The sequence below is a fragment of the Somniosus microcephalus genome, chromosome 13, assembly GCF_052327205.1.
Source record: "Somniosus microcephalus isolate GS21.2 chromosome 13, FLI_Smic_1.0, whole genome shotgun sequence".
Classification (NCBI taxonomy): Eukaryota; Metazoa; Chordata; class Chondrichthyes; order Squaliformes; family Somniosidae; genus Somniosus; species Somniosus microcephalus.
In genome coordinates this window covers 73,199,216-73,213,576 of record NC_140999.1, presented here as the reverse complement: position 1 = coordinate 73,213,576, position 14,361 = coordinate 73,199,216, and the positions used below count along the sequence as shown (strand labels likewise).

Below are 14,361 nucleotides of genomic sequence, written 5' to 3'. Positions count from 1 at the left end.
TTGGGACCATTGGAGCCATTTTGAGTTCTTTTTACTGTTTTGCTGCGAGTGTGTCTTGACTGGATACTACAAGTTTAGTTAAGGGGTCTCACTGTGTGACTAACCACTTCACATTGTTCTGTGTGAGTAGGTTATCTCGCAAGAGTGCAACATCCTCTGTTTGATGAGAGGCCTGTGTGCAGATAGCGCTGGTGGGACACTGGATCCAGATCTCCCTGTAACACAAAGCAGGCTGTGTCTGTCTGGGAGAGATGGGGGTGTTTGGGGGTGGGTGAAGGACTGAGAGTTTACAGTGTGGATTTAAGCTCCCTGGATGATTTCCAGATCGAGTGGTGATACATCCCAGGAGAACAAAGGAGAGGGGTCCAGTCCACCCATCTCCTGGAGTGGGCCTGTCGCTGTTCTACCTTTGCACATTCTCCCCGTGTTTGCGTGGGTTTTCTCCGGGTGCTCCAGTTTCCTCCCACAGTCCAAAGATGTGCAGGTTAGGTTGATTGGCTATTTATAAAAAAAAAAAAAAAAAAATTGACCCTTAGTGTTAGGGGGATTAAATACGTGGGGTTACAGGGATAGGGTGGGATATGTGTTGGTGTAGGGGTTCCGGGGATTGGGAGGGATATGTGTCGGTGCAGGCTCGATGGGCCGAAATGGCCTCTATCTGTACTGTGAGGTTTCTGTGATTTCTGTGATTACCTCTATGGTGTGTGGTTACAGAATGATGTCACCACAAGCATGCAAGTCATGGTTCCCTGCACCCCAAAGAGCCAGAGAATGGGAGATTAACTTAACGAGATTGGAATTGTGTTTGATTTACTTTCTGTTTATATTTAAACATTCCCGGTTGTATTTCTTGATGTCACTGCCCCCTTTTCCCTTTCCAGTAACAGTCTCCCAGATGCTAATAAATCCGGCTGAAAATGTCAGCAAATCCTTTTTTGTTGTGACTAACTCACAAGCTGGAGTGAGTCGTTCTGAAACAAGTCATCTTGGCACTTGCCCCATCTAAACAAGGACGGGGTTTTTCTTTTGTGACAATAGGCTGGGGTCAGGCTTGCCTCGATGAGGATCTGAAGGATGTTGAAAGCGATCTAGGAGTTTAGGCGACTCAACGCTCAACGTGTCCTGACAATTCAGAGCAGCAGTCAAGGAATTCAATAGTCATTTGACCATAAACTATATGGTCAAAACAATAGAATACAAGTCACAGTAAGTCACGATCAAAGGTTACAATGTTCTGGTCACTGGAGGCAGAGAAGAGCCATGAGATTGATCCTGAGTGACTGGGTCTGAGTTAGGAGGCTGGAAAGATGTAGGCTTTTCATCCTGGAACAGAGGTGATTGAGAGGTGATCTCATCGAGGGATACAGGATAGTTAAGGGAACGGAAAAGGTAAATCTGGAAAATTATTTTAAATTGAATTCAGAGTAGGACAAAAGGACACTGGTTCAAACTAGTAAAAGCCAAATTTAAGACTGAAATCAGGAAGTTCGTCACCGAGTGATCAACAGTTAGAATCAACTCCCAGACAACAATGGAGGTGGGGGCGGGGGTGAAAGAGGAGAGGTGTGGGAGAATATTTGGTCTTGTTGATGGTCAGGTCGATTAATTAAACTCGATCCCTGTGCAGTAAGAATCACGCTGACTTGCCATTTCCCAGCTGGCTGTCCTGCTCCGATAACTGAGTTGATTTAAGGTTTACGAGTTGGGACACTCCCAAAGAGTAAACACCTTTCTGTCCAGTGACCGAGTTCCAGGTACTCCAGATGCCACCTTCCACACCAGTGCTTCCGACATGTCTTCCTTTTTCCTCAACCGAGGATTCCCCTCTACCGTGGTTGACATGGCCCTCGACCGTGTCCGTTCTATCTCCCGCACTTCTGCCCTCAACCCTGCCCCTCCCTCCCGGAACCACGATAGGGTTCCCCTTCTCCTCACCTTTCACCCCACCAGCCTCCACATTCAATGGATCATCCTCCACCATTTCTGCTACCTCCAAAGTGATCCCACCACCAAACGCATCTTCCCCATCCCTCCCGTTTCAGCATTCCGTAGGGACCGCTCCCTCCGAGACACCCTAGTCCACTCCTCTATCATCCCCAGCACCCCTTCCCCTTCGCCTGGCACCTTCCCGTGCAAGCGCAGGAGATATAACACCTGCCCCTATGCCTCCCCCCTTCCCACTGTCCAGGGCCCCAAACACCCCTTCCAGGTGAAACAGCGATTTACTTGCACTTCTTGCAATCTAGTATACTGTATTCGCTGCTCACGATGCGGTCTCCTCTACATTGGGGAGACCAAACGCAGATTGGGTGACCGCTTTGCGGAACACCTCCGTTCTGTCCGTAAGGGTGACCCCGAGCTTCCGGTCGCCTATCATTTTAATTCACTGCTCCATTCCCACTCGGACCTCACCGTCCTTGGCCTCTTGTATTGTTCCACGGAAGCTCAACGTAAACTCGAGGAACAGCACCTCATCTTCCGATTAGGTACTTTACAGCCTTCCGGACTCAATATCGAGTTCAACAATTTCAGATCATAATCTCGGCCCCTATTACATTTTTACTTATATTTTTTATCCACCCCTTTGTTTTGGTTTTTCCCTTTTTCCCCCCCCCTTTTTTTCTCTCTCCCACATGGCAGCTGTCTCTCATTCTGCCAGAACATTTCACACCTAATCTAGAGCTGTCTTTTGTCTCCACTAGTCCTATCATCATCTCATCTCATTTTGAATACCTCTTAATGTCTCTTCACTTCTTTTGTTCTCTCCCAGCCCTGCCTTTCGATCTATTTCATTTCCTTTCCAGTTTTGAAAAAGGGTTCGACCCGAAACGTCGACTCTAATTTCTCTCCACGGATGTTGCCTGGCCTGCTGAGTTTTTCCAGCATTTTCTGTTATTCCAGGTACTCCAGTCCTGGTTGTTGAAGCAATGCCACATGGTGAGTCGAAAACCCCTCTGTACTTGTGTTTGAATCAGTGAGCTGGCAGTGGGAGGGAGCAGAGGGGCTTCTCTCCCACGTTTCTTGCATTACATCAATCACATCTCTTCACGTTCCTGTGGGTTCTTGCAAATTCAGAGCAGGTCTCCATTTCACCCCACCACACGACACATGGTCAACACGTGCAACTCTCTTAAAGCTGCTTCTGCAGAGCTCTTGAGAAGCTCTTAACTTACAACGCACATTGCATCATTGTGATGTATATTGTCTGACGGGGAGTGCCTGAGCTCCTTCACCAAAGCAGTGACAAAAGCAGTCTCACTACAGAAGTTGGAACAGTGCAAGGTCCCACTGTCAGAAAGAGAGAGGGCGAGGAGGAATGGCGTGGGGGGGGGTGGCGGGGTGGTTACCTTTTGAAGAGGTAGGCATTGTTAAATGTCAGCAACTGCGACCTTGCATTGTTCCATCCGCTTTAACCAAAGATTGCTCTCTCGCCCTCCGCCTCGCGTGCCCCCTCCGCCTCACGCGCTCCCCCTCCCTCGCTCTTTGCCCCACACTCCCTTCAGCCAGTGAAACAGTGTCTCTTTTAATTTGGTTAAGGGGACTGTCCCATTCCAACTGAGTTCTGCCAAGTTCTGTGTGAAAAACCTTCATTCGCCTGAATGTGTTTCTATATTTGAATTTTAATCAGCAGTACAAAAACATGAATAAATAAACACAGAAAATGCTGGAAAATACTCAGCAGATCAGGCAGCATCTGTGGAGAGAGAAACAGAGTTAATGTTTCAGGTCGATGACCCTCGTCAGAACTGGAAAAAGTTAGCGTTATAACAGGTTTCACGAACAAGGTAAAAGAGCCAAACGGAAATCCCTTTGGAGCGAAGAGCAGAACTTCTTCAAGGATGTCTTGCTGCAGTTGTACAGGGCCTTGGCGAGACCGCACCTTGAGTATTGTGTGCAGTTTTGGTCGCCTTATCTGAGGAAGGATGTTCTTGCCATGGAAGGAGTTCAGCGAAGATTCACCAGGCTGATACCTGGGATGGCAGGAATGACGTATGAGGAGAGATTGTGTCGATTGGGCTTGTACTCGCTGGAGTTTAGAGGAATGAGAGGGGATCTCATTGAAACTTATAGTGGTTAGCACTGTTGCCTCACAGCGCCAGGGACCCGGGTTCGAATCCAGCCTCGGGCGACTGTCTGTGTGGAGTTTGCACATTCTCCCCGTGTTTGCGTGGGTTTCCTCCGGGTGCTCCGGTTTCCTCCCACAGTCCAAAGATGTGCGGGTTAGGTTGATTGGCTATGATAAATTGACCCTTAGTGTTAGGGGGATTAAATACGTGGGGTTACGGGGATAGGGTGGGATATGTGTTGGTGTAGGGGTTACGGGGATCGGGTGGGATATGTGTCGGTGCAGGCTCGATGGGCCGAAATGGCCTCTATCTGCACTGTGGGGTTTCTGTGATTTCTGTGAGGACTGGACAGACTAGATGCAGGAAGGATGTTCCCGATGGCCGGGGAGTCCAGAACCAGGGGTCACAGTCTAAGGATAAGGGGTAGGACATTTAGGACAGAAATGAGGAGGAATTTCTTCACCCAGACAGTGGTGAACCTGTGGAATTCTCTACCACAGAAGGTAGTAGAGGCCAATTCATTAAATATATTCAAGAAGGAGTTGGATATATTTCTTAAGGCTAAAGGGATCAAGGGGTATGGAGAGAAGCAGGGACCGGGTACTGAATTTGGATGATCAGCCATGATCGCATTGAATGGCGGGGCAGGCTCGAGGGGCTGAATGGCCTACTGCTGCTCCTATCTTCTATGTTTCTATGTGGGCATTCCTGGAAGAGAAGTGGCCATGAATTAAACACTAATACAAAAACATTACTTGTATAAGGACCAAAAAAACTGGAAAATCATCAGAGACCCAGTTGTTGAACTTCCTCCTTTCAGTGTTGGGTAGTGTTGCTGTTCTCGAATTAATTAATAAGCAGCGTTGGAGGGAGGGATCTTTGGGAAGCAGTGAGTGAGGAAACTGCATGGTTTTAGACCAAAATATACTGCTCTTGGGTACATCATTCAGCTCCCGTTCTGATGGATAGTTGGTGGATGGCCAGGTGCTCCATTGTGTCCTCACCAGTCTCGGAGTAGGGAGGTGGTCAGTGAACTCCTCGCAGACTCCATACTCTTAACATGGGTTAAAGCTGGGGGCTCCTTCTCCTGCTGTGGGTTCTCAGTCTGTAATGTACCCCGTGAACATGTTTTGCTGCAGTGCCTGTTGGCGCTGTCCATTTGGGTGTGTTTCAAAGCATCTCTGCATCTCTCCTCACTGAACATCCTGCTTGTGAAAATGGAAAGTCTTTTTTTTTTTTTAAATGAAAAACTGAAAAAGGTTTGCCCGTGACTTGTATAATACCATACAACAAATTCATCGCTGGTTTGAAAACACTTTAAACTGATTTTGAATCAGTGAGCTCTCATTTGTTGATCAGTACTGGTGAGTGCAACACTCCATTCTTGCTCCCAGGTCAGGTATGGTATCGGATTTGGTTCTCCCCTCTATTCCATTTGACTCTGTACTATAGTCTTGATCTCAGCAGATGGCCCGTGGGTTCTAGAAGTAAAGTCCCATGCATGTTGTTGGCACAGTGAGGTGTAGAGCTTTGCTCTTCATCAAACCCATGTGGTTAGTGACCTTGGAATGCTCAGAGTGGGGTAATCTAGATCCTACTGACTATTTTTGGATACTTTATTGCTGACACTGGGGGGTGAAAAATTGGAAAATTGTTCTATTTCCCAACACTTGACATGGTTTAACTTGAGCAAAAAAAGTCACTAAAATTTAATTAAAGCCAGGTTGTTTTATTCTTTTGAACTTTGTTCCCCTGTGCTCGTTAACCTACATTGGCTCCCGGTCCAGCAACGCCTCGAATTTAAAATTTTCATTCATGTTTTCACATCCCTCAATGGACTCACCCCTCCCTATCTCTGTGGCCTTCTCAGCCCTACAACCCTCCGAGATCTCTGCGCTCTTCCAATTTTGGCCTCTTAAGCATCCCTGATTTACATCGCTCTGCCATTGGCGGCCGTGCCTTCAGTTGCCTAGGCCTTAAGCTCTGGAATTCCCCTTCCCCGCCCACCCCCCCCCCCCCCCCCCCCAACCTCTCTGCCTCTCTACCTCTGCCACCTTCTTAAAACCTACCACTTTGACAAAGTTTTTGGTCACCTGACGTGGTTGCTCGGTGTCAAATTTTGGTGATAACGCTCCTGTGAAACCCCTTGGAACATTTTTACTTTGTTAGAATTGCTATATAAATGCAAGTAATTGTTGTTGGGTCAAAATCTTGGAATTCCTTACTTGATGCCTTTGTGGGAGTACCTTCAGCGCACAGGCTGCAGCGGCTCAAGGAAAAGGCCCACTAGGCAACTGGGCGTGGGCAATAAATGTGGCCCTGCCAGTGTCACCCATATCCTCCGAACAAATATAGGGAAAGAGCACAGTGCCTTCACCTCCTGAACTGTGGCTAGCCCTGATCATCTGATTTCTAATTACATTTCCCGTTCAGTAAGTTAGTGCAGCAATGGTTCCAGGGAAGTGCTAAAGTAGTGAGACTTTCAGAGAGCAGTTTTTTGGCAGACTTGTCATATTCTTGCACCTCGGTGTTGACTATTTTGAGCTGTTTGCCCTTGGGCCTTGTCTTGTCGTCTGATGTTGAATTTGAGGGTTTTTCTTTCCCCATCTCCTGTCGCAAACTGATTTCAGTTTTCAGGCCGGCTCCTTTTAGAAAACTTGGGGATGTGAGACTGAGGAACTTCTACTTTTATAAAAGATGTATTTGCTTTTGGCGCCCAGGAGTGAGACAGTGTCCTACTTGGAAAAAATTTCCACCAACCCAATTATTTTTATTTTTCCCTCCTTTCTCATCCCTCGACCAACACCAAAAACCAAATTATTTGGTCGTTTAGCTCCTTGTTGTTTGTGGGATCTTGCTGTGTGCATATTGGCTGCATAATTTCCTTCGATTACACCAGTGACTACAACCCATTGGTACTTCATTGGCTTTGATGTGCTTTGGGAGGTCCTGAGGTTGTGAAAGGTTCTATAGAAATGCAAGTTCTTTCTTTCTACTGCCCTCTGTAATGTTATCACCTTCCCTGTTGGCATATAGATTGAATTTCCAGTTCTCCCTCACAACCAACAAAAGGCTGAGGGCTGGAGATGTAGGATACAGAAGAGAGCAACCAGAATGATTGATTGAGGAGATAGAGCTAACAGAAAATGCTGGAAACACTTAGCAAGTCAGGCAGCATCAGGGGGAGAGAAACAGAATCGACGTTTCGAGTCAGGGACTCTTCGACTCTGTTTCTCTCTCCTCGATGCTGCCTGACCTGCAGGGTATTTCCAGCATTTTCTGTTATTTCAGATTTCCAGCATCTGCAGTATTTTGCTATTGTGTGAGGGGATAGAGCTATTGGATTGTGAGAAGCGAATATGTAAATTGGGCATGAAAGTGTGTTAGCAGTCTCCTTTTTCACAAGACTCTCGCTGTGGATAGACAGCAGTGTGCATGTTCATGGGTGTGTTCTCACTGGAAAAGAGAAGATTGAGATGATGTGATTGTTGCTGTTTAGGATTCTAAAGGGCTTAGATCAAGTCGACCATGACTAGCTGTTTCACCGTGTCCAGAACAGTAGAACCAGAGGACACGGCCTGTGCTTGAAGGGGGGAAATTCAAAACTAATCTGCAGAAACAGTATTTCAGTGAGCGAGCGGTCAATCTATGCAACAGACTCCCTAGACACAGTGGAAGCAGTCAAATTTGATAAATTTCTTTCAGAAAATAACATTTTGGCATCCAGTATACGAGTAATTTGAGACATGAGGTGTGGTGAGTGTAACGAGCTTGGGAGGAGCAAGTGACTTTGGACCTTTGGTTCTCTAAGCTCTCCACCACTGGGGGTTTTCCTCGCCTCATGTCTGGGTCTATTGTAGACTGATGGATAAAGATTGATCGCTGTGATTGGCCAACAACTCCAGTATCATTGTACCATGTGACTACTGGGATGGTAGAAGGTGAACTAGATGAACCTTGGTCTTTTCCGTCTAGCAATTCCTATGTTTCTATCATGATCTCTGTTGCGTGTGGTGGTGAAGTAGTTGTTGGAGGCTCAGCATATCTCTGCAAGGCTGTACAGTGTGAATACAGAGGCAAATTCAACCCAATTAACTTGGACCGGTTGTGCATTTGTGAACTCCGCATGATTGAGATATTGTGGGGTGGATGGATGGGTAGTCCTAATGTGTTCCATGTTGTGGGGGGTGGTGTTGCTAATGTTCTCCATGTGGCGGGGGGGGGGGGATTGTAATGTACTGCATGTAACTCTTAACTTCAGGGTATTGATGTGCTCCATGTAACTGAAAGGTGTTTTTTTTTGTGAGTTTGGGGTCTTTGTGATAATCGCCACAAATTGTGTCACCATGTCAGTATTTAAGAAACTTTTATTGTTGGTCTGAGATTTCAATAGAGGCAGGCCCTTTAATTGGTTACTTTGCGAATCTAGTAGTCCCGATGTGTATTTAATAAGTTCCCCTCCTAACTCATATAAGGAGACTCTTTGCACACTGGATCAAAACGAGGAATGAGCAATTACAGCCTGAAACCATTGTGTTCTGCACTTGTAAAAAAAAATGCTTGTATCTTCTATTTAGCTGGTCTTGAGCTTCACCATTGGAAAGTTTATCCAACTTTCAGAGCCTAGGAGAGGTCCTTCAGCTAGCCAGTCTTGCTATACTGCACCTTCTACAGTAGTAACGTTGTGATGATCGGATCTAAAATGTGTGCTTTGCCTTCTCAGGCTGAAGGAGATGTCGCTGCCCTCAACCGGAGAATCCAGCTGGTTGAGGAGGAGCTGGACCGGGCACAAGAGCGTCTGGCCACTGCCCTGCAGAAGCTGGAGGAGGCAGAGAAAGCAGCGGACGAGAGCGAGAGGTGAGCAGTGTTGAACTCGGCCAAACGTCCTTAATCTGAGGAAGGTCGATTACCACAGGATAAATCTCCCACAAAGAGTTCTGTGAAACGTTTCCCAACTTCCCAGAGTGATGGAGTGAAGACTCCAGGATATCAGTCACGTGTTACTGTTGGGTTGTGAATCTTTGGAATTCTCTATCGCAGAGAGCTGTGGATGCTCAGTCGTTGAGTATATTCAAGGCTGAAATTGATAGATTATTGGTCACAAAGGAAATCAAAGGATATGTGGATCGGGCAGGAAAGTGGAGTTGATGTGAAAGATCAACCATGCTCTTATTGAACAGCTGAACAGGTTCGAGGGGCCCTAGGGCCTACTCTTCCTATTTCTTATGTTCTCCCTAACATCTGTTTGAGGCTGAACCACACTGTTGGCAAACTTGGTGTCATATTTGACCCTGAAATGAGCTTCCGACCATAATAAAGACCGCCTATTTCTACCTCCGTAACATCGCCCTTCTCTGCCCTTGCCTCAGCACATCCGCTGCTGAAACCCTCATCCATGCCTTTGTTACCTCTAGACTTGACTATTCCAACACACTCCTGGCTGGCCTCCCACATTCCACCCTCCATAAACTTAAGGTCATCCAAAACTTCGCTGCCCGTGTTCTAACTCGCACCAAGTCGCGTTCACCCATCACCCCTGTGCTCGCTGACCTACATTGGCTCCTGGTTAAGCAGCGCCTCGATTTCAAAATTCTCATCCTTGTTTTCAAATCCCTTCATTGCCTCGCCCCTTCCTATCTCTGTAATCTCCTTCAGCCCCACAACCCCCCGAGATCTCTGCGCTCCTCTAATTCTGCCCTCTTGAGCATCCTTGATTATAATCGCTCAACTTTTGGTGGCCGTGCCTCCTGTTGCCTAAGCTCTGGAATTCCCTCCCTAAACCTCTCCGCCTCGCTACCTCTCTTTACTCCTTTTAAAATGCTCCTTAAAACCTACCTCTTTGACCAAGCTTGTGGTCACCTGCAGTTATTTCTCCTCATGTGGCTCGGTGTCACATTTTTTGTCTTAAAATACTCCTGTGCAGCACCTTGGGACGTTTTACTACGTTAAAGGTGCTATATAAATACAGGTGGTTGTTATGTTGCAACCCAAGTTATTCAGCCCTGACAGCCTTTGGAAAGTCTGCCATTGGCTTGGGTTTAGTGTGCGTTGTCTATGTGCTATTCTGAGCAGGGCATTTTGTTTGAAAACCCCAAGAGTCAGACTATGGGCATAGTGACTATGACCATGGCCATCTCCTTTCTGTTGTGGTGGACTTGGACTCGGTCCTGGTTTGAAAAGGGTTTAAGGGTAAGCTAGATAAACACTTGAGGGGGAAGGTAATAGAAGGGTGTATTGATGGGGTTTGATGAAGCGGTGGAGGCTCATGTGGAGCATAAAGGCCGGCATAGACCAGTTGGGCCAAATGACCTATTTCTGTGCTGTAGGTTCCGTGTAATTTTATGTGAATTGGTTTGGAAGACGAGCTGCTGAAACTCATTTTATTTTGGTCAAACATCATTCATCATCTTCTAATGGGAGTGGGTGTCCCTGGCCCATTCTTCTACTTGACATCTGTTGATCTTGAGTACACTTAGATTGGAAATTGCATTGGTTTTCAGCACAATGACGACAGGGCAATGCTTTGTAGTCAAGCCCTCAGAATCTACAACTTTTAGTGCCGTGCCAGTGTTGCCACCTTACTTTGGCAGACTATACTAATGCTACACTTAACAGATCCCATTTGGCCCTTCACTGCATTGGTTGAGTTCACATTGATTTACCTGTTGGAAGTTCAGTGCTTTAGAGCTCCATACTGCTCCCATTGCTGGTTTAATCGCTGGTGTGTTTACTCAACAGAGGTATGAAAGTAATTGAGAACCGTGCGTTGAAGGATGAGGAGAGGATGGAGCTTCAGGAGCTGCAGCTGAAGGAGGCGAAACACATTGCAGAAGAGGCTGATCGCAAATATGAGGAGGTGAGCACCAGCAAGTCGTCCTGTTAATAATAAGGTTCAAAACACTGCTCTTCGTTAACCAGCAGCACTCTCGTGGAATCACTGTAACCAATATCACCAGGCACTAGGCCAATGACTGACACTGCTGTTTCCCGTTAAAATGTAAGCTGTTCAATTAGTGCAGCAAGGGTTAAACATGGCTTTTCACACAGGGTGCTATGGGTTTAGAGTGACTCTTCACACAGGGTGCTATGGGTTTAGAGTGACTCTTCACACGGTGCTGTGAGTTTAGAGTGACTCTTCACACAGGGTGCTGTGAGTTTAGAGTGACTCTTCACACAGGGTGCTGTGAGTTTAGAGTGACTCTTCACACAGTGCTATGGGTTTAGAGTGACTCTTCACACAGGGTGCTATGGGTTTAGAGTGACTCTTCACACAGGGTGCTATGGGTTTAGAGTGACTCTTCACACAGGGTGCCGTGAGTTTAGAGTGACTCTACACACGGTGCTATGGGTTTAGAGTGACTCTTCACACAGGGTGCTATGGGTTTAGAGTGACTCTTCACACAGGGTGCTATGGGTTTAGAGTGACTCTTCACACAGGGTGCTATGGGTTTAGAGTGACTCTTCACACAGGGTGCTATGGGTTTAGAGTGACTCTTCACACAGGGTGCCGTGAGTTTAGAGTGACTCTACACACGGTGCTATGGGTTTAGAGTGACTCTTCACACAGGGTGCTATGGGTTTAGAGTGACTCTTCACACAGGGTGCTATGGGTTTAGAGTGACTCTACACACACGGTGCCGTGAGTTTAAAGTGACTCTACACACGGTGCTATGGGTTTAGAGTGACTCTTCACACAGGGTGCTATGGGTTTAGAGTGACTCTTCACACAGGGTGCTATGGGTTTAGAGTGACTCTTCACACAGGGTGCTATGGGTTTAGAGTGACTCTTCACACAGGGTGCTATGGGTTTAGAGTGACTCTTCACACGGTGCTATGAGTTTAAAGTGACTCTTCACACAGGGTGCTATGGGTTTAGAGTGACTCTTCACACAGGGTGCTATGGGTTTAGAGTGACTCTTCACACAGGGTGCTATGGGTTTAGAGTGACTCTTCACACAGGGTGCTATGGGTTTAGAGTGACTCTTCACACGGTGCTATGAGTTTAAAGTGACTCTTCACACAGGGTGCTATGGGTTTAGAGTGACTCTTCACACAGGGTGCTATGGGTTTAGAGTGACTCTTCACACGGTGCTATGGGTTTAGAGTGACTCTACACACGGTGCTATGGGTTTAGAGTGACTACACACAGGGTGCTGAGAGTTTAAAGTGACTCTTCACACAGGGTGCTATGGGTTTAGAGTGACTCTTCACACAGGGTGCTATGGGTTTAGAGTGACTCTTCACACAGGGTGCTGTGAGTTTAGAGTGACTCTTCACACAGGGTGCTATGGGTTTAGAGTGACTCTTCACACAGGGTGCTGTGAGTTTAGAGTGACTCTTCACACACGGTGCTATGGGTTTAGAGTGACTCTTCACACAGGGTGCTGTGAGTTTAGATGTGGGTGTTGTTGTGAAGTTCATAATTGTTGCCCTGAGGTGGTGGTGATGGGCCTTCTCCTTGAACGGCTGCAGTCCTTTTGGTGAAAGTGCTCAGCTACCACTTAATGTGGACTGGGCCTCTACTAATTATACTTGCGCTGTGCTCAGTATGTTATTCAACAACCAGTAAAACCACCTTTTGAACCGAAAAATTATTTGAGTAGTTTAGTCTTGTATGGAGTTAAGCCGGGTGAATGGAGATCGGCCGTGATCTCCCCCATGCTGGTAGGAGATGCTGTTTGTGGACGGTGTGGTTTCAAGCGAGTTTGTTGCGTGCGGATTCCTTGTGATGCTGACTTTATTTGTTCTGTGCAGGTTGCTCGTAAACTCGTCATTCTGGAAGGAGAGCTTGAGCGTGCTGAGGAACGTGCTGAGGTCTCTGAGATGTAAGTCCCTAGCTGGATGGGTTGAAACTTTGTAAGACTGTACTAACGCATGTTCAATAAATTATTTCAGTTCTATCTGTTGGTTCACGGGCTGGGTTTAAATAATTTTTTTAACTAAACCCTTGCTGTGTGAAACCAGCACCACAGTTTGGTGGATCTTTTGGTTTCTTGGCGAACATGAAACGGCAGGACAGGGCTTTGTGCCATTGAGACTACAGTCTCTCCCGGAGCCTTCGACTACCGCAGGATTACACATTCAAATCACTGAAATGGCCAATGGTTCCCCAGCCGATATAATAGGTGGTGATTTTTAGGTTAGGGGTTTTATGTACGGTGATTTTGGTCGGGGGGGGGTTATGTGCGGTGATTTTGGTGGGGGGGTTTATGTGCGGTGATTTTGGTGGGGAGGGGGCTTTATGTGCGGTGATTTTGGTGGGGGAGGGGGTTTTATGTATGGTGATTTTGATGGGGTTTATGTAATTTTGGTGGTGGGGTTTATGTAATTTTGGTGGGGGAGGGGGTTTTATGTACGGTGATTTTGGTGGGGCGGGCTTTTATGTGCGGTGATTTTGATGGGGTTTATGTATGGTGATTTTGGGGTGGGATTTGTGATTTTGGTGGGGAGGGGGTTTATGCGCGGTGATTTTGGTGGGGGGCAGTTTATGTATGGTGGTTTTTGGTGGGGGGGTTTATGTGGTTTTGGTGGGGGGTTTATGTGGTGATTTTGGTGGGGGGGTGTTGTATGTGCGGTGATTTTGGGGGGTTTATGCGCGGTGGTTTTGGTGGGGCGGTTTTATGTGGTTTTGATGGGTGGGTTTTATGTGGTGGTTTTCATGGGGGGTTTATGTTCGGTGATTTTGGTGGGGAGGGGGTTTTATGTGCGGTGATTTTGGTGGGGGTGGGGTTGTTAATGTGCGTAATTTTGGTGTGAGGGTTTGTGCAGTGATTTCCCCTGTGGGAAGGGGAGTGCAATCTAGAGCACATCCACAGCACTGTGGGGCAAGTAACTGTATGGGGGGGCACAGCAATGTGTAGAAATGCAGTGGTCATGGGGGATTCAATAGTTAGGGGGTTAAACAGGCGTTTCTGCAACCGCTGATGTGAGCCCTGCATGGTGTGTTTGAGAGGGAAGGGGAACAGCCAGTAGTCATGGTCCATGGGAACCAATGACCTAGAAAGGAAATGGGTTGAGGTCCTGCAGTCAGAGTTTCAGGAGTAGGACCTCAAAGGTACTGTAGTAGTTTCTTGATTTTTTTTTTTTTAATTCGTTCATGGGATGTGGGTGGTGGTGAGCCGCCCTTGAGCCATGTAACTGAGTGGCTTGCTAGGTCATTTAAGAGGACACTTGAGAGTCAACCACATTGCTGTCACACATAGGCCAGACCAGGTAAGGACGGCAGATTTCCTTCCCTAAAGGACATTAGTGAACCAGATGGGTTTTTACGACAATCCGATAGTTTCATGGTCAC

At 47.0% G+C, this 14,361-nt stretch overlaps 1 protein-coding gene across 5 annotated transcripts in view; it reads left to right on the top strand.

The window, feature by feature from the left end:
* The window catches only part of LOC147108420 (tropomyosin alpha-1 chain), a 177,105-nt gene that overhangs the window by 127,225 nt on the left and 35,519 nt on the right, over window positions 1-14,361 (top strand). For all 5 annotated transcript variants that reach the window (XR_015080589.1, XM_086005040.1, XM_086005042.1 and 2 more), the window contains 3 exons: window positions 8,791-8,924; window positions 10,806-10,923; window positions 12,822-12,892. Coding sequence is in view for 4 of the 5 variants with exons in the window: in XM_086005040.1 (XP_085861166.1) it covers window positions 8,791-8,924; window positions 10,806-10,923; window positions 12,822-12,892 (323 nt within the window). In the remaining variant the exon portion in view is untranslated. The remainder of the gene's footprint in view (window positions 1-8,790; window positions 8,925-10,805; window positions 10,924-12,821; window positions 12,893-14,361) is intronic.